General features: G+C 33.0%; 1 protein-coding gene across 1 annotated transcript; it reads left to right on the plus strand.

Annotated features, from left to right (window-relative positions):
• The first annotated feature begins 24,140 nt into the window (after window positions 1–24,140).
• LOC123879545 (activity-regulated cytoskeleton associated protein 2-like) lies at window positions 24,141–25,516 on the plus strand. The gene is made up of 2 exons (XM_045927310.1): window positions 24,141–24,993; window positions 25,488–25,516. The coding sequence occupies exons 1-2, from the start codon at window positions 24,141–24,143 to the stop codon at window positions 25,514–25,516; spliced, it is 882 nt and encodes a 293-aa protein (XP_045783266.1).
• Window positions 25,517–25,794: the final 278 nt, after the last annotated feature.

Here is a 25,794-nt window from a genome sequence, read left to right on the forward strand (position 1 = left end):
TATTTTTATGTGATGAATGTTTTTTATATTTCGCAAATGAACAAAAACTACACAATCACGATTGTGCTAAAAGACAAACTGTACTTCCAGAAGATGGTAGTAAGTTGCATTTTTCAAACTATGAGAGAACTCAAAGAATTCCTATCGTGATATATGGCGATTTTGAGAGCTTGCTTTGTAAATATTCAAACGAAAATAAATCTCTTTATACTGAAGATATACAAACACATGAACCATCTTGTTTCGCTTATTACATATGTTGCCATTCTAAACCTGAGCTTAATGACTTTGTAAGCTATCGCGGACCAAACTGTGGTAAAAAATTTGTTGAAAGCATTACGCGAGATGTAAAAAGATTGCACGGTATTTTAAATACAAATAATCCAATGTTTCCTCTTACTACCGAAGAGTTGACTTCATATAATGAAGCAAAAATTTGCTGCATCTGTAAAACAATGTTTAAAAAATATGATATAATAGTAAAGGATCATGACCATTTTACAGGTAAATACCGAGGCCCTGCTCACAACACTTGTAACATAAATGCAAAAAAATGTACGTTTATACCGATCATTTTTCATAACTTGAGTGGTTATGATTGCCACTTATTTATTAAAGAATTATCAGAAATTACCGGAAAAACGAGCTTGATACCAAAATCTAAAGAAAAATATATATCATTCACAAAATTTTTACCTATTGATAAAACAAATGCTGCTCAACTGAAGTTTATCGATTCATTTAATTTTTTGAGTTCGGGTTTGGATAAACTGGCAAAGAGTCTTCATCCGAATGATTTTCAGCATATGCGTGTATTTATTAAGGATGAACACTTATTAAATTTGGCCTGTAAAAAGGGTGTCTATTGTTATGATTATATGGATGCATGGGAGAAATATAATGAAACAAAGTTACCAAAACATTCGATTTTTTTTAATAAACTCACAGGTGAAAATATTTCCATTGAGGATTACGAACACGCTTTAAAAATATGGAAAACTTTTGGTATAAAAAACTTAGGAGAGTATACAGATTTATACTTACAATGCGATGTCTTATTACTATGCGACGTTTTTGAAAAGTTCAGAAATATGAGTTTAGACTATTATAATTTAGACCCCTGCTATTATGTATCATCTCCATCTTTAAGTTGGGACGCAATGTTGTTATATACTAAAGTTGAGCTTGATTTGATTTCTGATGTGGATATGTATCAGATGTTAGAAAAAGGTATTCGAGGTGGTTTAGCCCAGTGTTCATTGAGATATGCTGAAGCAAACAATAAATATTTACCATCCTACAATAAAAATGAGTCAAGTACGTACTTAATTTATTTAGACTGTGTCAACCTTTACGGTTTTGCTATGATGCAAAAAATGCCAATGCGTGACTTTAAATTTTTAAATGAAAATGAAATTAAAAATTTTGATGTAAGGAACATTTCTAAAAAAAGTCAGTGTGGATATATTCTCGAGGTAGATTTATGTTATCCGGATAATATTCATGATGCTCATTCAGACCTACCATTTGCTGCGGAAAAATATTCTCCTGCTCAAAATCAAAGCAAAAAATTGGTGGCAAATTTATATAATAAACATCGTTTTGTTATTCATTATATGCACTTGCAAGAATGCTTAAAGAATGGTTTATTGCTTTTAAAAATATACAGAGTGCTATCTTTTTATCAGGACAACTTTTTAGAGCCTTATATTTTTTTAAACACAAGTCTCAGACAAAATGCCAAGTCTGATTTTGAGAAAGACTTTTTTAAAAAGCAGAATAATTCTATTTTTGGAAAAACGATAGAAAACAAAAGGAAGCAGGTTGACGTAAAACTAGTAAACGTTTGGAGAGATACTACAAATAATACTAATAAATTGAATGGAGCGGAAAAATATATTAGTGCACCACATTTTCACAGTTTATCAATTTTTTCTGAAAACTTAGTAGCTATTCAATTGAAAAAAACAAAAATTGTCTTAGATCGACCAATATATATTGGATTCACGATTCTTGAACTGTCGAAAACGCATTTGTATCATTTTCATTATTCGGTCATAAAAAGAATCTATGGAAATAATGTTCAGTTATGTTATACGGATACTGATAGTTTACTATATCTTGTAAAAACTGATGATTTTTATGAAGATATGAAAGATAACATTCATTATTTTGATACTAGCAATTTTGAAGATGATAATATTTTTAATATGCCGAAAGCTAATATGAAAATACCTGGATATTTTAAAGACGAAATGGGAGGAGAAATCATTTCTAAATTTGTTGGTTTACGCGCAAAATTATATTGTTTACTTTCTGAGAAAAAAACTATCAGTAAAGCAAAGGGTATCACGAAGCCTGTGACAAAAAAATTAAACTTTGAGAAATATAAGAAAGCCTTATTTTGCAATGAAAATATAAGAGATGATATGTTTGTCATACGATCAAAAAATCATCAGGTTTTTACTCAGAAAATTAATAAATTAGTATTAAATAGTGATGATAATAAAAGGCAAATAATGGAAAATGATTTTAAAACTTTGCCTTGGGGGCATTACAGCACGATTCTTTAGTAAAAATATTATGCTAAGTACCTATGTATTTTACAAATTTTTATGTGTCTAATTTTAATATTAGTTTTAATGGTAATTTAGCATTTAATAAATTTGATTAAGTTTACCACAGTGTTTTATTTCAAATAAAATCACAACATATTTTATATTCCCTTTATTAATTCAACCAATTATTTACATTACTTCATAAACTTAGTACTTAACATAAGATTAACGTATTATAAAAACTTACTACTTAATGGAAAATATTCGGACTACAACTTACTTGCATGATATGAAAATATAAAATATACTTTATACTTTAATTAGAACTCATTTATGCTTTTTATTTTTACAATCGCAAAATAACAATAAAATAATATTAAATTTAACTATTCAGGCACACTTAGCTTTTGTATAATCCTATTAATTAAATCTTCTGTAGCATCCATCATATTGTCATAATTATCACTCACTATGTACTGTACACTCAAATTAGTCTTTGCACTGTTCTCCTGTTCTTTACTATCAATTTCAAGTATTTCAATTTTTATAATGTGGCTTCCCTTTGCTTTATTTTTCCGTATAACAAAAGATGAATCTGGAGCTGGTGAAATCACATGATCTATTTTTGGAAGCTTCTTTTTTAAAGACAATTTATTTTTCTTTTTTATGGTTTTCAAACTGGTGTTATTTTCAAGTGTTTCATTATTTTTTTGCTCACGTAAAGCTTTCAATCTATTCTCTTCTTCTCTTTCTAAAATAGCATCCAAGTCTTGAGCTCCATAAAATGGATTATTCATACTTGTGTTTCTTTCGTCATCCGTGAAATAAAAGTCCGACATGATGCTGTAACAAAATACAAAATTTTATAAATATAACAATAAAACAACATTTATAAAAATATCAATAAACAAATTCTAAAATAGAAAAGAATACAGTCAAAATATTATATAAGTAATTTTTTTCACTAACCAGAAGCGAGTGAGTTCCTTGCGTGAGAAGATCTGGGAATGAAAATTGTTTAGTAACAAATCTATGGAGTCAAGTTTTCAAAACAATTGTATATACTTGTATGACATTCGTCCGCATTATGCAATCTCTAGCGACATGTTAGAACCTGTTTAATATTAAGTTCTTACGAATTTCAATTTCATACTATTATCACAAGGTTTAAATTAAAATGTATACCTACATTTTAATATAATCATCGACAAATAATAGTGCGCTAGACAAGTGCGAAGTGAAACACGAATGTGATACCTACAAGCAATACCTTAAAATTTAAATCAACTAGCAATAATATGAAGTTATTTAATAAGTTGCATTTTTAAAATTATCATCAATCAGTAATATGAAGTTGATAAAACAGGCTGAATCATTAAAAATAAATTATATAGATGTTGAAACACCACCACCATGCTTTAGCCGACATAGTAAACTTCTACCAAACACAATTCGATGCATAATTTGCGGACCCTCCAACTGTGGGAAAACAAATATTATGATAAACTTATTATTGCACGAAAATGGACTTAAATTCCAAAATGTTTATATTTACTCAAAGTCCACTTTTCAATCTAAATATTGTTTCCTACAAAAAGTTTTTCAAAATACTCCAGATGTTAAATTTATTATGTTCAAAAATAGTGAAGAAGTTATTTCGCCAACTGAAGCCTTAAGAAATTCTATTTTCATTTTTGACGACGTGACTTGTGAAAATCAAGTTAATATTCGAAATTATTTTTCGATGGGCAGACACAAACAAATTGATTGCTTTTACTTGACCCAAACATATTCAAAAATTCCTAAGCAATTAATACGTGACAATGTTAACTTTTTAATTATTTTCAAGCAAGATGATATAAACTTAAAACATATATATAAGGAACATGTTAATTCTGATATGAGCTGGCATGTCTTTAAACAATTGTGTGCAAGTATTTGGAAAGATCCGTTTATGTTTTTATCAATCAACAAAGATTGCGAACTAAATAACGGTCGGTACAGAAAAACATTTGACATATTCGTGAAATTCGACTAACAATTTTACAATTATATACCACATACGAGACACAAATTTAGTCAGTCAAATGAGAGCACTGGTAAGAATACCTACCCATATTTAATTTAAAAATGGAAGCCGTTGTAAAGAAACAATTAATTAAATCAATTGAAACCATCAAAAAGAAAGCAAAACAAATGCGTGAAGAAGAAGATGATTTAGAACTAAAAAGGCGCAAACTTTTTAAATCCATAACGGATCCATTAGAATCCATAGTATTGCAAAAAAAAGAAAATAAAAACAATAGTCACCATGATTTACCAGATACATGTTCACCTTCAACTTCTGATAAAATTAAAAACATAGAAAATGATGATAAAAATTATGTAACACCAAAACCAATAACTTCTACCCAAAATTTTGAAGAAATCGAAGAATTCTATACTCCATCTCCAACGCCTGAAAAAAGCAATGAAATCTATAATTTGAATGTACCTTTTGGTGTACGTAATGAAAATAGTAATTTAATGATTGGAAATACAAAAGTAACATTTTCAGATGGTGATGCTCATAGCAAAAATATGATGGCTAAAATAGGAAATAGATCCTATGAAGTAACCCCAGGTTTGGCAGAATTATTATTTCAGAGTAAACCAGATGTAAAGATTGTATCTGATCAAGATAAATTAGTATATAAAGATATTTTATGCAATACTAGTGCACATAGGAGAGATTATAACCCTACGAATCAGATTAAAGGCGATAAAGGGACAAAATATACTAAAATTGTGAAACCTCTCTTTACTGATAGTGAATTAAAAGAAAAAAAACAAGGTGGTTTTATGCCAACTCTTAAAACTTTGAAAAAAAATACAGATTTCATATACTGGGATGATCCGAATGAGTTAGTAGATAGATTGAAAATTTTAATTGCTTCAAAAGATGCTGGCAACACTAGTCATGACAATGAGATTATATCAATAATTGAAGAACTTAAAGAAGCTGGTATAATAAAATAAGTATATAAAAATAAAACCTGGTTACATTTTTGCTTAGTTCTATAAACACTGTTGAACATGAATGTCAACAAGTTTGGTCATCATGTACACAAGAAACTGAAAATGGATAGCTCTGCCTTAGAAAATATCTTTGATGCTCAACATAAAATCATCAAACATGTTGGTACACCCATTGACCCAAACGACTGTGCTACTAAACTATATGTTGACAAATTCTTAGATGGGCTCTATATACGATTAAAAACAGTAGAGGAAACATTGTTGCAGTTAAAATCAGAAATAAATAGTCTAAAAAGGAATATAGAAGGTGTAAGTCGTAAATTCAAAAAATGAGCAAAGATAGTGTAGTAAATGAAATACATAAAAATGTTAGGAAAAATTTTCCTCGAAGACATGTTATACTTAAAGACATTGATGATGTATGGCAGGCCGATTTAGTTGATATGCAATCATTCTCAAAAGATAATTCACAATATAAATATATTTTAACAGTCATCGATGCTTTTTCAAAGTATGCATGGGCATATCCGCTTAAACTTAAAAATAAAGAAACTGTGACTGAAGCATTTAGTAAGTTACTAGAAAAAGGTCGTGTTCCCAAAAATCTACAAACTGATTTAGGAACAGAATTTTATAATAGTTGTTTCAAAAAATTATTACAAAAATACGGTATAAATCATTATTCCACTTATTCCACTAAAAAGGCGTCAATAGTAGAAAGATTTATAAGAACGTTGAAAACTAAAATGTACAAGCAATTTAGCTTGCAAGGGAATTACAAATGGAATGATGGAACCCTCGAGCACATCATGAAAAAATATAACTCCACATTTCACAGAACAATTGGTACAGCTCCAGATAAAGTTAATGAAAAGAATAAACAAAATATACTAAAAAGATACAGACTACTACAATTATCAGCACCATCGCAGAAACGTTCAAAATTCAAAATTGGAGATTATGTAAGAATAAGCAAATACAAAGGAACTTTTGACAAAGGATATACTCCCAACTGGTCAACTGAAATTTTTAATATAGCTCAAGTTCAAAACACTCATCCAATTACTTACCTTCTAAAAGATGCAAGACAGCGACCTATTTTAGGATCATTCTATACTGAAGAATTACAAAAAACAAAACATCCTGATATATATCTTATTGAAAAGGTTTTAAAAACAAAAGGAAATAAATTATATGTCAAATGGTTAGGTCTGCCGCCTAGTGAAAACAGTTGGATAGATAAACTAAATCTTTTATAAACACATTTTATGTTAACAACTTTCAGTCTCTTATTATCTACGATACTGAGCAGAGTTCTCTTTTATTAAAAATGGAGAAACAACCATCCAAGCGTAAAATGACTTTGAGAAGAAAATCTAACAATTTGAAAACAAGTAATTCTGGTGCTGGTTTTAAGAAAAGCTTTAAGGATATTGTATCTCGCGCGAAAAAACATATCCATAAATTGAAACCTAAATGCAAAAAAGCTGCAATCGAATTAGCTCTTGCTGCTGCTAAGGAATTAGCAGCGACATCTTCAGTTAATGTACCGCGTATAATACCCATACCAAAGACAGGTGGGGTTTTGCCACTAGTCCCCATATTTGCAGGATTGTCTGCCGCGGGCAGCTTAGCGGGTGGTACTGCTAGTATAGTGAAAGCAGTCAATGCTATTAATTTAATGAAAAAAAAATTTCAAGAACTAAAGAGACATAACGAGAAGATGGAAACATTGTGTATCGGAAAAGGATTATTTATAAAGCCTTATGGTAATGGTTTGGGAATATACACAGCAAAGGAAAAAAACTGATTCGGCGGCTACCTAATCGTGCTCTAAGTAACTTGGATATTCTAAAAATTTCAAAAAATATTCCTTATTTCAGAGGTGTATTTATGAGAAATGAACTTCCAAAATATCCTTTTAAAAAAGAGTGTGGTATCATCAACTTAGATAGCTCTGAAAATCCTGGAACTCATTGGGTAGCCTATGCAAAAATAAATAATTACATTGAATACTTTGATAGTTATGGTAATTTGAAACCGCCTAAAGAATTTGTAAAATATGTGGGAGCGAATATTAATTATAATTATGACAATTATCAAGGATCTAATTCTTATAACTGTGGCCATCTATGTATCAAATTTCTTATTAATTTTTGGAATAAAAATTGAAAATAAATAGATGATACAAAAATATGTAAGCTCATTTAACCATCATGTCTATTACACTCACGATCGTGGGTGAAAAATCTATTCTAGAATCATTTTACGCCCCTCCTCTTATTTTGGAAGACGAATATGAGTGTGGCTTAGTATATTTTTCTGCATTTAATTCAATTCCAAATGTAGACTATAATAATAATGTGTTTGAATATGGAGAAGAGAAAAAAAGAATTCTTATTCAACCAGGTGCTTACGATTTACAAGATTTGTATGAATACCTAAAAGAAAGAGTTGAAAATTGTGAATTACAAATAAAATCTAACATCAATACAATGACATGCTCTTTGTACTGTACTGAAACTATAAACTTTAATTCAGAAAATAGTATTGGACCTATGCTAGGTTTTTCTAACGAAAAACTAAAAGCAAATAAATGGCATGAATCTACAGAATCCGTTAACATTCTACCACTGTCTGTCATAAGGATCGAATGTGATCTTGTACAGAGTTCGTACACTAACGGTTCTCCTTCACATATTATTTATGAGTTTGTGCCAAACATTCCTCCAGGTCATAGATTTATAGAATCTCCAAGTAATGTGATATATTTTCCGGTCAAAAGAAAGATAATTTCATCAATAACAATAAAAATTTTGGATTTGGAAGGCAATAATATAAATTTTAAGGGCGAAACTATTGTTTTGTGTCTTCATTTGAAAAAGTCAAAATGATCGTATTTAACAAAAGTAATTATTATAAAGAGTATAACCCAACTATTAAGAAAGTTATTACCAAGGAAAGTGTAAAACAAAGAAGACGTGTTAGAGTATATAAAAAAATTCATCAGAGTAATAAACAATTTCTTAAAGCCCTCGGCTTCAAAGTATGAGCCTCCTTCAGATCAACGAATTACCTGAATTCGATAACTCTATCGAGAGTTATGAGGTTCATACATATAATCCATACAATAACAGTTTCAATGAAAATGATGAAATTCGGATACCTATTCACCAGCAAGATATTTACGTGTTACCATCAGCCAGTTCCATTTACATTGAAGGAAAAGTTTCGGTGACTCATAAAGATCAAGCTGGCAAAGTTCAAAAGAAAAGTGTTGACTTCAGTAATAATGCAATTGCATTTCTTTTTCAAGATATCCGATACGAAATGAATGGTGTTGAAATCGATCGTATTAGAAATGCTGGAATAACTACAACCATAAAATCTTTCATTTCAATGAATAGCGGTGACAGTAAAGCGGCTGCTGCTTGGGGTTGGAATATAGACGGATTTAAAAATCAAAATGGAAATTTTAATGCTTTGATACCCTTAAATAAGATTTTAGGTTTTGCTGAAGACTACAATAAAATAATAATAAACTGTAAACATGAACTCATACTTAACAGAGGTAGTACTAACATAAATAGTGTTGTCATGGGTAGCGATGATATTGTAGACATTGATATACAGAGAATCCAATGGCGAGTACCACATATTAAAGTATCAGATCAGCAAAGATTAATACTTTTAAGGAAATTAGAAAAAGATAATCCCGTACAAATAGCATTTAGAAATTGGGATTTGTATGAATATCCATTATTGCCAAAAACTACCAAACATTCATGGGCGTTAAAGACTGCTTCTCAATTAGAAAAACCTCGATATGTTATATTTGGTTTGCAAACTAATAGAAAAAACGTTAAAAACAGAGACAGCACAATATTCGATCATTGTACATTAACCAATGTCACATTATTCCTGAATTCCCACTATTATCCGTATGATGCTTTAAATCTCAAGTTTGAGGAAAATAAATACAGTATATTATACGACATGTACACCAAGTTTCGTCAGTCGTTTTACAACCTTCCTATTGATCCACTGCTTGATCTTCATACATTTAAAGAAATAGCGCCTTTATTTGTCATAGATTGTTCCAGACAAAATGAAAATTTAAAAACTGGTCCAGTTGATGTTCGTCTGGAAATAGAAACGTCTCAGGAAATTCCAAGCAATACCAGCGCTTACTGTTTAATCATAAACGATCGTCTTGTGGAGTATAGGCCGCTGAGTAACATTGTTCGAAAACTATCATGAAAATTATTGTGGACGTTCAAGGTTTTAAAAATGATCAAAATTACTTTCTGCCTAAAGAGATTGCTATAGTGTATAGTGATCGAGTTCAAGTTTTGTTAATAAAACCGCCATATCCCTATGAATGGCTAACAGACACAGAAAAGAAACAAGTTAAATGGATTGAAAAGAATAGAAAAATATTATGGAGCGAGGGAATCGTGCCTTACGAGACCTATAAATACCATCTAATAGATATTTTAAAAAATAATGATATTTATTGTAAAGGCCTTGAAAAGCAGTTATGGTTAAAAGATATATTAAGTAATCCTAACGTACATAATTTAGAAGATAAAGGATGTCCTCGTTTATTAACATTGTATGAGTTGTATAATTCACATTCTGACATATATAGTTGTGTTTATCATCCGACCATCTGTGCGCTGAAAAATGTAACTTGTTTAAAAAAGTGGTGTATGAATAATAAAGTTTTAGATGATTAAATATGCTTGTTTAACTTCCATATACCTGCTTCTTTTGTTTAATTTACTGATTATACTCGTATTGAAAACACAATATTTGGTGTAGGTTGTTATAGCCAAATAGTTGTTTTTCATGTTGTAAAAATATTACATTTGAAGAGTAATTTTAAAATTCAAGGTTTCTTAGTACCTATCTAGTTTTATCACCATATTTGCTCGTGCAAATAGAATGAATATTTCGTTCTTAAACCATGTGAATAGTTTGTTCAAAATACGGATAGTTGATTAATTTTTGCTTGGATTTAGCTACACTCCATTTATTTAATGTGTTGTTGAGGACAGTAGTTTAGAATTGGGGAATTCTGTATCAAAATTGGTGGCGATTTTGGATCACGGCGAGCGAAGCGAGCGAGCGTAGCGAGAGTGACAGGAGTTTAGAATTCCCCAATTCTAAACTACTGTCCTCAACAACACATTAAATAAATGGAGTGTAGCTAAATCCAAGCAAAAATTAATCAACTATCCGTATTTTGAACAAACTATTCACATGGTTTAAGAACGAAATATTCATTCTATTTGCACGAGCAAATATGGTGATAAAACTAGATAGGTACTAAGAAACCTTGAATTTTAAAATTACTCTTCAAATGTAATATTTTTACAACATGAAAAACAACTATTTGGCTATAACAACCTACACCAAATATTGTGTTTTCAATACGAGTATAATCAGTAAATTAAACAAAAGAAGCAGGTATATGGAAGTTAAACAAGCATATTTAATCATCTAAAACTTTATTATTCATACACCACTTTTTTAAACAAGTTACATTTTTCAGCGCACAGATGGTCGGATGATAAACACAACTATATATGTCAGAATGTGAATTATACAACTCATACAATGTTAATAAACGAGGACATCCTTTATCTTCTAAATTATGTACGTTAGGATTACTTAATATATCTTTTAACCATAACTGCTTTTCAAGGCCTTTACAATAAATATCATTATTTTTTAAAATATCTATTAGATGGTATTTATAGGTCTCGTAAGGCACGATTCCCTCGCTCCATAATATTTTTCTATTCTTTTCAATCCATTTAACTTGTTTCTTTTCTGTGTCTGTTAGCCATTCATAGGGATATGGCGGTTTTATTAACAAAACTTGAACTCGATCACTATACACTATAGCAATCTCTTTAGGCAGAAAGTAATTTTGATCATTTTTAAAACCTTGAACGTCCACAATAATTTTCATGATAGTTTTCGAACAATGTTACTCAGCGGCCTATACTCCACAAGACGATCGTTTATGATTAAACAGTAAGCGCTGGTATTGCTTGGAATTTCCTGAGACGTTTCTATTTCCAGACGAACATCAACTGGACCAGTTTTTAAATTTTCATTTTGTCTGGAACAATCTATGACAAATAAAGGCGCTATTTCTTTAAATGTATGAAGATCAAGCAGTGGATCAATAGGAAGGTTGTAAAACGACTGACGAAACTTGGTGTACATGTCGTATAATATACTGTATTTATTTTCCTCAAACTTGAGATTTAAAGCATCATACGGATAATAGTGGGAATTCAGGAATAATGTGACATTGGTTAATGTACAATGATCGAATATTGTGCTGTCTCTGTTTTTAACGTTTTTTCTATTAGTTTGCAAACCAAATATAACATATCGAGGTTTTTCTAATTGAGAAGCAGTCTTTAACGCCCATGAATGTTTGGTAGTTTTTGGCAATAATGGATATTCATACAAATCCCAATTTCTAAATGCTATTTGTACGGGATTATCTTTTTCTAATTTCCTTAAAAGTATTAATCTTTGCTGATCTGATACTTTAATATGTGGTACTCGCCATTGGATTCTCTGTATATCAATGTCTACAATATCATCGCTACCCATGACAACACTATTTATGTTAGTACTACCTCTGTTAAGTATGAGTTCATGTTTACAGTTTATTATTATTTTATTGTAGTCTTCAGCAAAACCTAAAATCTTATTTAAGGGTATCAAAGCATTAAAATTTCCATTTTGATTTTTAAATCCGTCTATATTCCAACCCCAAGCAGCAGCCGCTTTACTGTCACCGCTATTCATTGAAATGAAAGATTTTATGGTTGTAGTTATTCCAGCATTTCTAATACGATCGATTTCAACACCATTCATTTCGTATCGGATATCTTGAAAAAGAAATGCAATTGCATTATTACTGAAGTCAACACTTTTCTTTTGAACTTTGCCAGCTTGATCTTTATGAGTCACCGAAACTTTTCCTTCAATGTAAATGGAACTGGCTGATGGTAACACGTAAATATCTTGCTGGTGAATAGGTATCCGAATTTCATCATTTTCATTGAAACTGTTATTGTATGGATTATATGTATGAACCTCATAACTCTCGATAGAGTTATCGAATTCAGGTAATTCGTTGATCTGAAGGAGGCTCATACTTTGAAGCCGAGGGCTTTAAGAAATTGTTTATTACTCTGATGAATTTTTTTATATACTCTAACACGTCTTCTTTGTTTTACACTTTCCTTGGTAATAACTTTCTTAATAGTTGGGTTATACTCTTTATAATAATTACTTTTGTTAAATACGATCATTTTGACTTTTTCAAATGAAGACACAAAACAATAGTTTCGCCCTTAAAATTTATATTATTGCCTTCCAAATCCAAAATTTTTATTGTTATTGATGAAATTATCTTTCTTTTGACCGGAAAATATATCACATTACTTGGAGATTCTATAAATCTATGACCTGGAGGAATGTTTGGCACAAACTCATAAATAATATGTGAAGGAGAACCGTTAGTGTACGAACTCTGTACAAGATCACATTCGATCCTTATGACAGACAGTGGTAGAATGTTAACGGATTCTGTAGATTCATGCCATTTATTTGCTTTTAGTTTTTCGTTAGAAAAACCTAGCATAGGTCCAATACTATTTTCTGAATTAAAGTTTATAGTTTCAGTACAGTACAAAGAGCATGTCATTGTATTGATGTTAGATTTTATTTGTAATTCACAATTTTCAACTCTTTCTTTTAGGTATTCATACAAATCTTGTAAATCGTAAGCACCTGGTTGAATAAGAATTCTTTTTTTCTCTTCTCCATATTCAAACACATTATTATTATAGTCTACATTTGGAATTGAATTAAATGCAGAAAAATATACTAAGCCACACTCATATTCGTCTTCCAAAATAAGAGGAGGGGCGTAAAATGATTCTAGAATAGATTTTTCACCCACGATCGTGAGTGTAATAGACATGATGGTTAAATGAGCTTACATATTTTTGTATCATCTATTTATTTTCAATTTTTATTCCAAAAATTAATAAGAAATTTGATACATAGATGGCCACAGTTATAAGAATTAGATCCTTGATAATTGTCATAATTATAATTAATATTCGCTCCCACATATTTTACAAATTCTTTAGGCGGTTTCAAATTACCATAACTATCAAAGTATTCAATGTAATTATTTATTTTTGCATAGGCTACCCAATGAGTTCCAGGATTTTCAGAGCTATCTAAGTTGATGATACCACACTCTTTTTTAAAAGGATATTTTGGAAGTTCATTTCTCATAAATACACCTCTGAAATAAGGAATATTTTTTGAAATTTTTAGAATATCCAAGTTACTTAGAGCACGATTAGGTAGCCGCCGAATCAGTTTTTTTCCTTTGCTGTGTATATTCCCAAACCATTACCATAAGGCTTTATAAATAATCCTTTTCCGATACACAATGTTTCCATCTTCTCGTTATGTCTCTTTAGTTCTTGAAATTTTTTTTTCATTAAATTAATAGCATTGACTGCTTTCACTATACTAGCAGTACCACCCGCTAAGCTGCCCGCGGCAGACAATCCTGCAAATATGGGGACTAGTGGCAAAACCCCACCTGTCTTTGGTATGGGTATTATACGCGGTACATTAACTGAAGATGTCGCTGCTAATTCCTTAGCAGCAGCAAGAGCTAATTCGATTGCAGCTTTTTTGCATTTAGGTTTCAATTTATGGATATGTTTTTTCGCGCGAGATACAATATCCTTAAAGCTTTTCTTAAAACCAGCACCAGAATTACTTGTTTTCAAATTGTTAGATTTTCTTCTCAAAGTCATTTTACGCTTGGATGGTTGTTTCTCCATTTTTAATAAAAGAGAACTCTGCTCAGTATCGTAGATAATAAGAGACTGAAAGTTGTTAACATAAAATGTGTTTATAAAAGATTTAGTTTATCTATCCAACTGTTTTCACTAGGCGGCAGACCTAACCATTTGACATATAATTTATTTCCTTTTGTTTTTAAAACCTTTTCAATAAGATATATATCAGGATGTTTTGTTTTTTGTAATTCTTCAGTATAGAATGATCCTAAAATAGGTCGCTGTCTTGCATCTTTTAGAAGGTAAGTAATTGGATGAGTGTTTTGAACTTGAGCTATATTAAAAATTTCAGTTGACCAGTTGGGAGTATATCCTTTGTCAAAAGTTCCTTTGTATTTGCTTATTCTTACATAATCTCCAATTTTGAATTTTGAACGTTTCTGCGATGGTGCTGATAATTGTAGTAGTCTGTATCTTTTTAGTATATTTTGTTTATTCTTTTCATTAACTTTATCTGGAGCTGTACCAATTGTTCTGTGAAATGTGGAGTTATATTTTTTCATGATGTGCTCGAGGGTTCCATCATTCCATTTGTAATTCCCTTGCAAGCTAAATTGCTTGTACATTTTAGTTTTCAACGTTCTTATAAATCTTTCTACTATTGACGCCTTTTTAGTGGAATAAGTGGAATAATGATTTATACCGTATTTTTGTAATAATTTTTTGAAACAACTATTATAAAATTCTGTTCCTAAATCAGTTTGTAGATTTTTGGGAACACGACCTTTTTCTAGTAACTTACTAAATGCTTCAGTCACAGTTTCTTTATTTTTAAGTTTAAGCGGATATGCCCATGCATACTTTGAAAAAGCATCGATGACTGTTAAAATATATTTATATTGTGAATTATCTTTTGAGAATGATTGCATATCAACTAAATCGGCCTGCCATACATCATCAATGTCTTTAAGTATAACATGTCTTCGAGGAAAATTTTTCCTAACATTTTTATGTATTTCATTTACTACACTATCTTTGCTCATTTTTTGAATTTACGACTTACACCTTCTATATTCCTTTTTAGACTATTTATTTCTGATTTTAACTGCAACAATGTTTCCTCTACTGTTTTTAATCGTATATAGAGCCCATCTAAGAATTTGTCAACATATAGTTTAGTAGCACAGTCGTTTGGGTCAATGGGTGTACCAACATGTTTGATGATTTTATGTTGAGCATCAAAGATATTTTCTAAGGCAGAGCTATCCATTTTCAGTTTCTTGTGTACATGATGACCAAACTTGTTGACATTCATGTTCAACAGTGTTTATAGAACTAAGCAAAAATGTAACCAGGTTTTATTTTTATATACTTATTTTATTATACCAGCTTCTTTAAGTTCTTCAATTATTGATATAATCTCATTGTCATGACTAGTGTTGCCAGCATCTTTTGAAGCAATTAAAATTTTCAATCTATCTACTAACTCATTCGGATCATCCCAGTATATGAAATCTGTATTTTTTTTCAAAGTTTTAAGAGTTGGCATAAAACCACCTTGTTTTTTTTCTTTTAATTCACTATCAGTAAAGAGAGGTTTCACAATTTTAGTATATTTTGTCCCTTTATCGCCTTTAATCTGATTCGTAGGGTTATAATCTCTCCTATGTGCACTAGTATTGCATAAAATATCTTTATATACTAATTTATCTTGATCAGATACAATCTTTACATCTGGTTTACTCTGAAATAATAATTCTGCCAAACCTGGGGTTACTTCATAGGATCTATTTCCTATTTTAGCCATCATATTTTTGCTATGAGCATCACCATCTGAAAATGTTACTTTTGTATTTCCAATCATTAAATTACTATTTTCATTACGTACACCAAAAGGTACATTCAAATTATAGATTTCATTGCTTTTTTCAGGCGTTGGAGATGGAGTATAGAATTCTTCGATTTCTTCAAAATTTTGGGTAGAAGTTATTGGTTTTGGTGTTACATAATTTTTATCATCATTTTCTATGTTTTTAATTTTATCAGAAGTTGAAGGTGAACATGTATCTGGTAAATCATGGTGACTATTGTTTTTATTTTCTTTTTTTTGCAATACTATGGATTCTAATGGATCCGTTATGGATTTAAAAAGTTTGCGCCTTTTTAGTTCTAAATCATCTTCTTCTTCACGCATTTGTTTTGCTTTCTTTTTGATGGTTTCAATTGATTTAATTAATTGTTTCTTTACAACGGCTTCCATTTTTAAATTAAATATGGGTAGGTATTCTTACCAGTGCTCTCATTTGACTGACTAAATTTGTGTCTCGTATGTGGTATATAATTGTAAAATTGTTAGTCGAATTTCACGAATATGTCAAATGTTTTTCTGTACCGACCGTTATTTAGTTCGCAATCTTTGTTGATTGATAAAAACATAAACGGATCTTTCCAAATACTTGCACACAATTGTTTAAAGACATGCCAGCTCATATCAGAATTAACATGTTCTGAATCCCCAATTCAACACTACTTATGTTAAAGTCCTTTCAAAGAAATTTCACAAATTGAGCCGTTGTTGGTATTTACCGGCTATTAAATTCGTATTCATTTATTGAGTACTATTTATAACGTGTGATCGATTCATCCACATGGTGATTAAGGTTTTTGAAAATCCTGTGGGAACTCTTCGATTTTCTGTGATAAAAATTAACCTATATCACTTTCCAAATCTTTAACTATCACACTTCACACTAATATTATAAAGGCAAAAGTTCAGACAGCGACATTTCGGCGCGTGGACAACTAACGGTCACTTCGATTTGAGGCGGAGCCGTGCGTGTGTTTTGTGGGAACGGTTTCGTGTAAATGAGCTACGACCTTTAGTCTGGTAATGCATGACGTGATTTCTAATACTATTCTGAGGAAAATATAAAAAAAAACCAGATGACAAATTGCATAGTCGCTGATCGTTTCTCCCTGTATTGGGGACAACACGCAAGGTCTGGCCCTCGCGGACTCTCTCTATGTATTTTTGTGGGCTGACTAGATTTATACGTCAAACAAGATTGATCTTCCTTTTTAAGAGTTATGATTCGCCATTAAACTCTGCTCGGAAACTATCCAGACGTTGCAGTCGCATAAAATATCACAACTGCAAGAAAACGTATTATTGAATAGCTATAAAAGCGCTTTAAGCGATTTTGACTGTTCACGTTTATTTTTCACATAATGTTGCACTTGCCCCAGCCAATAAAGAGTTTAGGTGGTATTATAAATAAACAAGTGTAAATTAAAAATTTATAACACCCCCGACAAGTGAAGGTTACAATAACTAGAAAAGAGCTGATAACTTTCAAACGGCTGAACCGATTTTCTTGAATTATAGCTAAGAACACTCTCGATTAAGCCACCTTTCAAACAAAAAAAAAACTAAATTAAAATCGGTTCATTAGTTTAGGCGCTACGGTGCCACAGACAGATACACAGATACACAGACACACAGATACACAGATACACACGTCAAACTTATAACACCCCTCTTTTTGGGTCGGGGGTTAATCAGTAAATATAAAATATCAAGGCCTGCTTAAAACGTACATAGCTCCGAAAAGTTAGAGGTGCACGCCCGGGATCGAACCCATGATCTGCCGAGTAGAAGGCCAATTTATATGGTATGGGTGTGACACATAATGAAAGTAAGATAGGCGCTTGGCCCATAGGTTCTTTCGATAGCTTGCGGTATCTGGCTATTCCAGTCCGTAGTGTGGTTGCATTGTCCGTGAATACTTTTATCATAATATTATTATATAATATAAAAGGAATAAATAACTGACTAACTGACTTCCAACTGATCTATCAACGCACAGCCCCGGGTTGGGCATGCAGATAGCTATATTATGCATCGATGATATTGTGACGTAGAAATCCGCTAAGAAAGTTTTTCGAAAATCCAAGCCCTAAGGGTGTTAAAAAGGGCCAGGGGTTTGAGATTTGTATAGTACACGCGGGCGAAGTCACGAGTATGAGTTAGTCATTGTTAAAAAATATTTTTGTAAAAAAAAGAAAAAAGAAAATCCTTTAAGATTTGAGATAAAATATTGGTCTTTATGGAAAATTTAGGACTTAGAGACGTTTTTTCATAGCGAGAAATGCTTTTATATTTTCTTTAAGATCTCTCTAATAGATATAAATTAAAGTTATGAATTTTCTAAATTACATTGTGAGACATTGGGACCGAGGCCAATATAAGTGAAATTATCTTTAGACTGTAGACGGTCTTATTAGAGCAATGGAAAACTTTTACATTCGATATCGTTTCGCACCGTATATTTATGATCGTAAGTTTTATGACGCTCCGTAGAAACGGATTCAAAAAAGGGGTAAAAACTGTAAAAAAGTTTAATAAGAGGAATGGTAGAATATTAAATTATTATAACAGCTTCGTTTGGAAACGGAGATAGCCTAGTGGTTAAGTCGACAACTGACGAATGACCACAATTTGGGGTTCGATCCCGGGCACGGATCTCTAACTTCCTTCAAAGGTGAAGGAAAACACCGTAACGAAATCTGCAATGCCTGAGAGTTCACCATAATGATCTCAAAGGTGTGTGAAATCTGCCAATCCATATAACGAGATTCAGATAAGGCTAGCTTTAAGTTTTATTGCAACATGCTCATTAAATTTTTTAAAAAATACTTCGCAAATAAATCACCGAGGGTGACCAAACGCGCTATGAACTGAGAAATCCATAACAAACTCTGATTCAAATTTCCAGTTTAGGCTACTTATTTAGATATAAAAATTGAATATTTGAAAAAATAGAAGCCTTAAAATGCACTTAAGGGTACTTAAAGGTAAAATAACAAGTGTAAATTAAAAATTTATAACACCCCCGACTATAACTAGAAAAGAGCTGGTAACTTTCAAACGGCTGAACCAATTTTCTTGGATTATAGCTAAGAACACTCTCGATCAAACCATCTTTCAAACAAAAAAAAAACTAAATTAAAATCGGTGCATTGGTTTAGGAGCTACGATGCCACAGACAGATATACAGATACGCACATCAAACTTATAACACTCCTGTTTTTGGGTCGGGGGTTAAAAAATAGAACCCTAAAAATGCACGTTTAGGGTACTTAACGGTAAAATAAAACTCTTTCTGTCGGGTAAATAAGCGTGAATGTATTCGTCGTGATCTGGCACCGGTTCAGCAACAGCCAGCTGGTCGTGACGTACGGGGCCCGTGCGAGCGACGCATTGCAGCCAGCAGCCTGCCCATTACGAAATGCAGTCGTTCCTGAAACAAATACAAGTTTTGATTCACGTATTTAAACTTAAAAGTTAAACTGTGTTTAATTTTTTATCTGCTTTAAATATTAAAATTTCATTATTTAGGTACTAAACAAGTTAGTTTTTAACTAGATACATAAGCTTGTGCCATCTACATGCAAAATTATAGTTAGAGGAAAAACAGAAGCCGGAATTGTATAATTCTATGGTTTTAACTTTTATTTATTTGTTAAAAAATTCTACAAAATTCCGTATTAATATTGGAGAAAGTTTATTAAACAAAATTATAAAACATAAAGCGGGAACGGCCCAGAAATATTAGAGTAGGTATTATTAAAACTTTATAATAGGAATTATTCATACTAAGAGGCTTTTCGTACACTTCAAATGAATATGAATGAATATGAAAATCATTTATTACGTGCAACCCAAATAAAGTTTCAGAACCAATACATTTGAACATTGAACTTAAAATGAACAAAGCCTTTCCAGAATCCAGAGCAATACGCATGATTTCAGAATATTCTAGGTAGGAACACAACACTATCCGATTTCAATTTAAACATCACAGAGTATAGTGCAGTATAATAAATTAATTAGAACGTTTGCTTTGGAGGTAATTTAGTTTTGTATTTCCCATCAACTAAGCCTTAGTTGAAGGTACTCGTAGGTACATAATATACAATACGGCAAAGCACGGCAAAGGTGAAAAATGGGAAGCGGGGCGTCCTTATAAAGCAGTGGAAAAAGAACCGCACATATTTTTGCCGACCTCTCTATCCCGATTACATTTTAGACTGCATTATCACTTACCACCAAGTGTGATCGCAACTAAGGGCTAACTTGGAATCAAATTAAAATGCTTTCTTTGTTCTTCGCTGCAGTTGGGTAAAAGAATCTTGTCGATTACCACAATTTACCGACGGACGTTGAAACCTAATTGTTTTTTTACTTTGTTTAACAGTGTTATGTTCAAAGAAATCTTAATATTGCCTATTATAAACACATCATATTTTACTAAGATTTCATTGTTATGTTGTATGGTACTATGAGGCATAGCAGCTGATATCTAACTATGTTTATATTGCAGAAAAAAGTCATTCGTTCAATTTATAAACTGAGATTACTCGAACCCCTTGTGGATACGTAGTTTGAAAAACTATCTAGTTTATGTGATTCGTTTTGCTATTAGTATAGTAGAAAATGTATCACATAATATAAACGTGTTTCGTGTCGTTATTTCGTGCAAGTGGCATTAGACGCACGTAGCGATAGGAATCTCCATCGCAATCTCAGGTTCGCAATAAAGTTTATGGCATCTTTTATCTTCGCAAATATTTTACCTCTCGACGCAAAACTGTATAGCTTGATATTCTGTTTGAGATCGAGTTATTAGTTTTATGATATTGTTTTCACGTTGTTAAAGCACTGTTGATGTTGGGAAAAATCGGGCACGTGCGAGTCGATCTTGCACGCGAAGAGTTCCGCACTTACTATCGTACTTACAAGTTTTTTTTTTTTAATTTTCATGGTGGCCATTTTGTAAATTTTTAGTATTCATTTTTATAGCCGCAATAGATTTAAAAATTGTACTTTGTATTGTCTAGTTTTAAGCTTAGTTGTTATTTTGTCTTAACATCAACATTATTTTTTTTTCTTTATTTTGTTGAGCTAAATAAACTTTTGTTTATTAAATTATTTTTATTTATATATTGAGGTGCATATTCTGTGAAATTTTCTATTCTCTATCTACTACGGTTCGAGAGAAACTTACAGCACGTCGACAGCGGTTTAGTGATAGGCTGCCGTTGGCATCGTTCCGGTACGGAACCCTAAAAGTATCTCGATTTAGATCGGGCACGTGGCAGGGGTCACACAACTCACGCGTCAGAAGTCGCAAACATGTCGTTTTCATGATTGCGTATGCAGATACTAAATCTAACATACCCCAGACATTTTATGATACAATAGGACTTGAGTGCGAAATTGAGTGAGTAATTTTGCAAATTGGTATATTTAATCGTATAAAATCTCTCTTTTAACTTAGAAAATATCGCTGCCATTTTGAAAAGTATTTACCTACGCATTTGCAGATATTAAAGTGTTTTATCATTTCGATTTTATAAACATTTGATCATAGAAGACAGGTCGTCAGTTCTCATCAGCGAATAGAATCCATTAGGCAAAGACAAGTTATCGACGGAAGCTTCGTGTACTTCACACAAAGCTTCCATCGTTAACTTGTGATCAAAGTGCGTTAATACTTGTCAGTAGCTCGTCTGATCTAAGAGTTGGCTCAGCTGTGAGTGCAGAAAGGTACGGGATTGCTATAATCAAAGTCGGTTCGGCCGCGTAGAAATAGACATTTGATTGTTCGACAAAAAGACCACTTGGCCTACCAACTTATACACTACACACACACAGATATACACACTATACAAATATAGGTACACTAGCTGATGCCCGGGATTAAGGTTTTTAGAGATCCTGTGGGAATTATTTGATTTTCCAAGATAAAAGTAGCTCGCAATAATCCAGAGTAAAATCTATCTCCATTCCACAGCCAAATCCGTTGAGTAGTTTTCGCGTGAAAGAGTAACACACACACACACACACACACACACACACACACACACACATTCCTATTGCAGCTCTAATAGAGATTATAAGAAAATTAAAAAAAGTGTTGTACGATGACACCCTCGCGAGTCCAACTCGTACCTACTTGACAAATTTTTGTAGTAGGTAATTACGTTTGGTCTACTTTTCTTGTTACAACATTGTGTGGGCACTTTCTTTATGGAAAATACCTTTTTGTATGTTTAATAACGTTACTACCTACCACCCACTTTGCAATCCTCTCGCGTGGGACGCAGTCCAAATTGAAATTATGGGAATACGCCTACTCACTCATTCCCTCAAAGATGACCAGAAACAAAAAGTCGGGAATATATATTTTTTAATTTATTTATCATCCAACCTTTCTTATCCAATCCATACTTATATACTTATTATACTTATATAATATTATAAATACGAAAGTGTATCTGTCTGTCTGTCTGCTACCTTTTCACGGCCCAACAGTTTAACCGATTCTGACGGAATTTGGTACAGGGTTAGTTTACATCCCGGGGACGGGCATAGGCTATTTTTTATCCCGGAAAATCAAACAGTTCCCACGGGATCATTAGAAACCTAAATCCACGCGGATGAAGTCGCGGGCATCCGCTAGTACTAAATAAATACTTTAAACATTAAATTCACTAGATGGTAGTCAGTTGGATGGGGTGGCGCTCTTTAGGGAAGGCCTATGTCCAACAGTGGACTTCCACAGGCTGATGATGATGATGATGATATTGGGATATAAAATGTCACTCATGAATCGAACGTTAAAATAGTCTGAAATAAGTTCAAGTAGGATACAAGTTTAAAGTGTAATGTTACGTCAAAATCGGGTGAAAATGCTAAAGGTTCTTAAAACAGTGGGCGAAGAAAACTGCGGTTGACTTTTGTTTAACTTTGTTGTTTAATAATGAATTTTGTCAGTTTCGTTGTCTTCAAACTCTGTAAAGTAATTTCCGAATGACCTTTCCTCTGTGTTATTATAGAATCGTAAGGTATCTACTTATTATCTTAATTTAGAAAAGTCAAAAAAAAATTTAAAATATTATTTGAATACACAAAGAAACGAATGACAAATCTATTGCTAAATTAAAATCTTTTTGAACGATTAATATTACGACATGCAATAAAACAAAATAAGACTTCATTACTTGCATAATATTTTGATCCGAGTTAACTTTTTTCCTAACATAATACCTACTCAATAATAGTTTATATCAAGAGTTCTTTATTCCAGATATTATGTCAAGAGTTATGCTTACATTGAATATTTTGACTTTTTTTATAACTAATTCAAAAGCAACATACATACATATTTACATACATAGTAAATAAAACGATATTTTTATTTTCGATCATAGCTTTTTATACTTTATAGGGCCCCGTAGGTACATGGGTGACCTTGATAGCGTGCGGGTACTAGGGTGTCAGCGGGCGTAGTAGGTCGCGGGGCGAGAGGGGCCTGAGATGCGCTCGAGCGTGTCCGCTGGAGCGCGTCAGTCAGTCGGAAGCCGGGAGCTTACGGATGTATACGCGTGCCACGCCTAGTCGTTCCGCCGTTTTTCCTGTGCTCTGGTTTTAAGTGATTATACATACTCGTTATCTCACCCGACTCTCTCCTTTATTACAACCCACACCGCCACACTGGCTGCCCAACGTGATTCAGGGTTTTAAGGGTTTCATAAACGGTCATTCGCGTCTTTCCGTTAACGGTTTTTGTGAACAATGCCGCGAAAAAGGGTTAGTTTGCGTGATACCCAAGACGGAGAGCCAAGCAACGTTACGATGTCAGCCGAGCATTTTTCTACGTTAATGACGTCGCTCCAAAAACAGAATGCCGACATGTGTGAGCGGTTGATACGCGAAGTGCGTTCATCAACCCCCCTGGCGGGGGGAGCTTCATCGCCTGTACAAGCTGGGAACAATGGAAACTTTTCTAAGTGTTCATCGCGGTACAGCGGCGCGTCAAATGAATGCGTGGAAGGCTTCATAGACGCTATACAAGTGTATAAGAGTTGCCTACAAATAACGGATGACAACGCTGTGAAAGGGCTGTCTATGCTCTTATCGGACAAGGCTGCGTTGTGGTGGCAAGGCGTAAGGAAGTCAGTTGCGGACTGGGATGATGCGATTCTTCGCTTGCAATCTGCATTCGGCGCCCGTCGGCCACCGTTTGTTATCTACAGGGAGTTATTTGCTCTTGCACAAAAAGATGAAAACACAGATATTTTCATATCAAAAGTTCGATCACTGTTTGCAAAGCTTCCGGAGGAGGATTTATGTGAACGTGTGGAGTTGGACATGACTTATTCCTTACTAGACCGCAGAATCAGGAAAAGATTAGATCGCGACGAAATCAAGTCTTTTGATGACCTATTGCGTAAAGCGCGGTCCATCGAAGACTCGCTAAAAGAAAGCGAGCTTGTCCCAAGCAAAGGGTCTCAGGAATTAAAAAGTAAGAAAACTCCCACTACAGTTCCTTCGTCCAGCACGCCTGTGCCAGCGGCTAACGTTCAGCGAGGCGATTACAGCAAAACAGCTGATACAACGGCGGGTTCGCCGGCGAAGGAGTCGACGACCTCAAGGCCGCGAACGCGTGTGTTTTGCGTTTATTGTAAAAGCAATAAGCATGATAAAAGTGAGTGCTTTCGGTTAAATAACAAAAACAAATCCAGTGATGCGTTAAATAATAAAAGTGAATTAAAATGCTACGGTTGTGGTGCACATAACGTTATGAAAGCGAACTGTAAAAACTGTAACACCCAAACATTTTATTCGGTAAAGTCAATCGATAAGCGATCGCGCTCCGTAATAGCGCTGCGAGCCGGCGGCAACGAAGGAGGCGTGGCCGGTCGAGACGGGGCGTTCGCGCAAGTTGAAATGGCGGCCCCCGGCTGGAATTTTGGCGCTAAGCGCGCCTCGGGGCATTGCGTGACGTCAGCGCACCTACCAACCGGTTCTATGGAGCGAGTTAACCCGTCGCGTGGTGACGGAAAATTGTGCCCAAACGTAATTGACTTTTGTTGCGATTCTGGTTTGTGTTCTAATGACAATTCAAATTGTTCTTGTGTAAATAGTAATTATAGTTTTGTAAACCTTAATGATAACTATTTTAAGGATTATGTTTCGCAGTCAAACGTGACTTCAAAAGATTGTTTTAACGTTACGAATGGTTATTTTAATGATACTTGTCTTAATAATTGTAATGTTGTAAATAATAATTGTGTAAATAATGTGTCTTATGGACCTAGCCGTCGTCCTGTATTAAATATAAGTATATTGCAAAGGTGTGGCACTGCGTTGGTCGATTCTGCCGCGAAAAGCTGTATAGCAGGGCACACTCTACACTCCCTCTTACGCGAAGTTGGACACCCGTTAAAGGCCTCAACACAGATTGTTAGGTTGGCGGACGGTGTTAGTAGGGAGATGAATGTACTTA

The sequence above is a fragment of the Maniola jurtina genome, chromosome 3 (assembly GCF_905333055.1).
Source record: "Maniola jurtina chromosome 3, ilManJurt1.1, whole genome shotgun sequence".
In the NCBI taxonomy this organism is placed as follows: Eukaryota; Metazoa; Arthropoda; class Insecta; order Lepidoptera; family Nymphalidae; genus Maniola; species Maniola jurtina.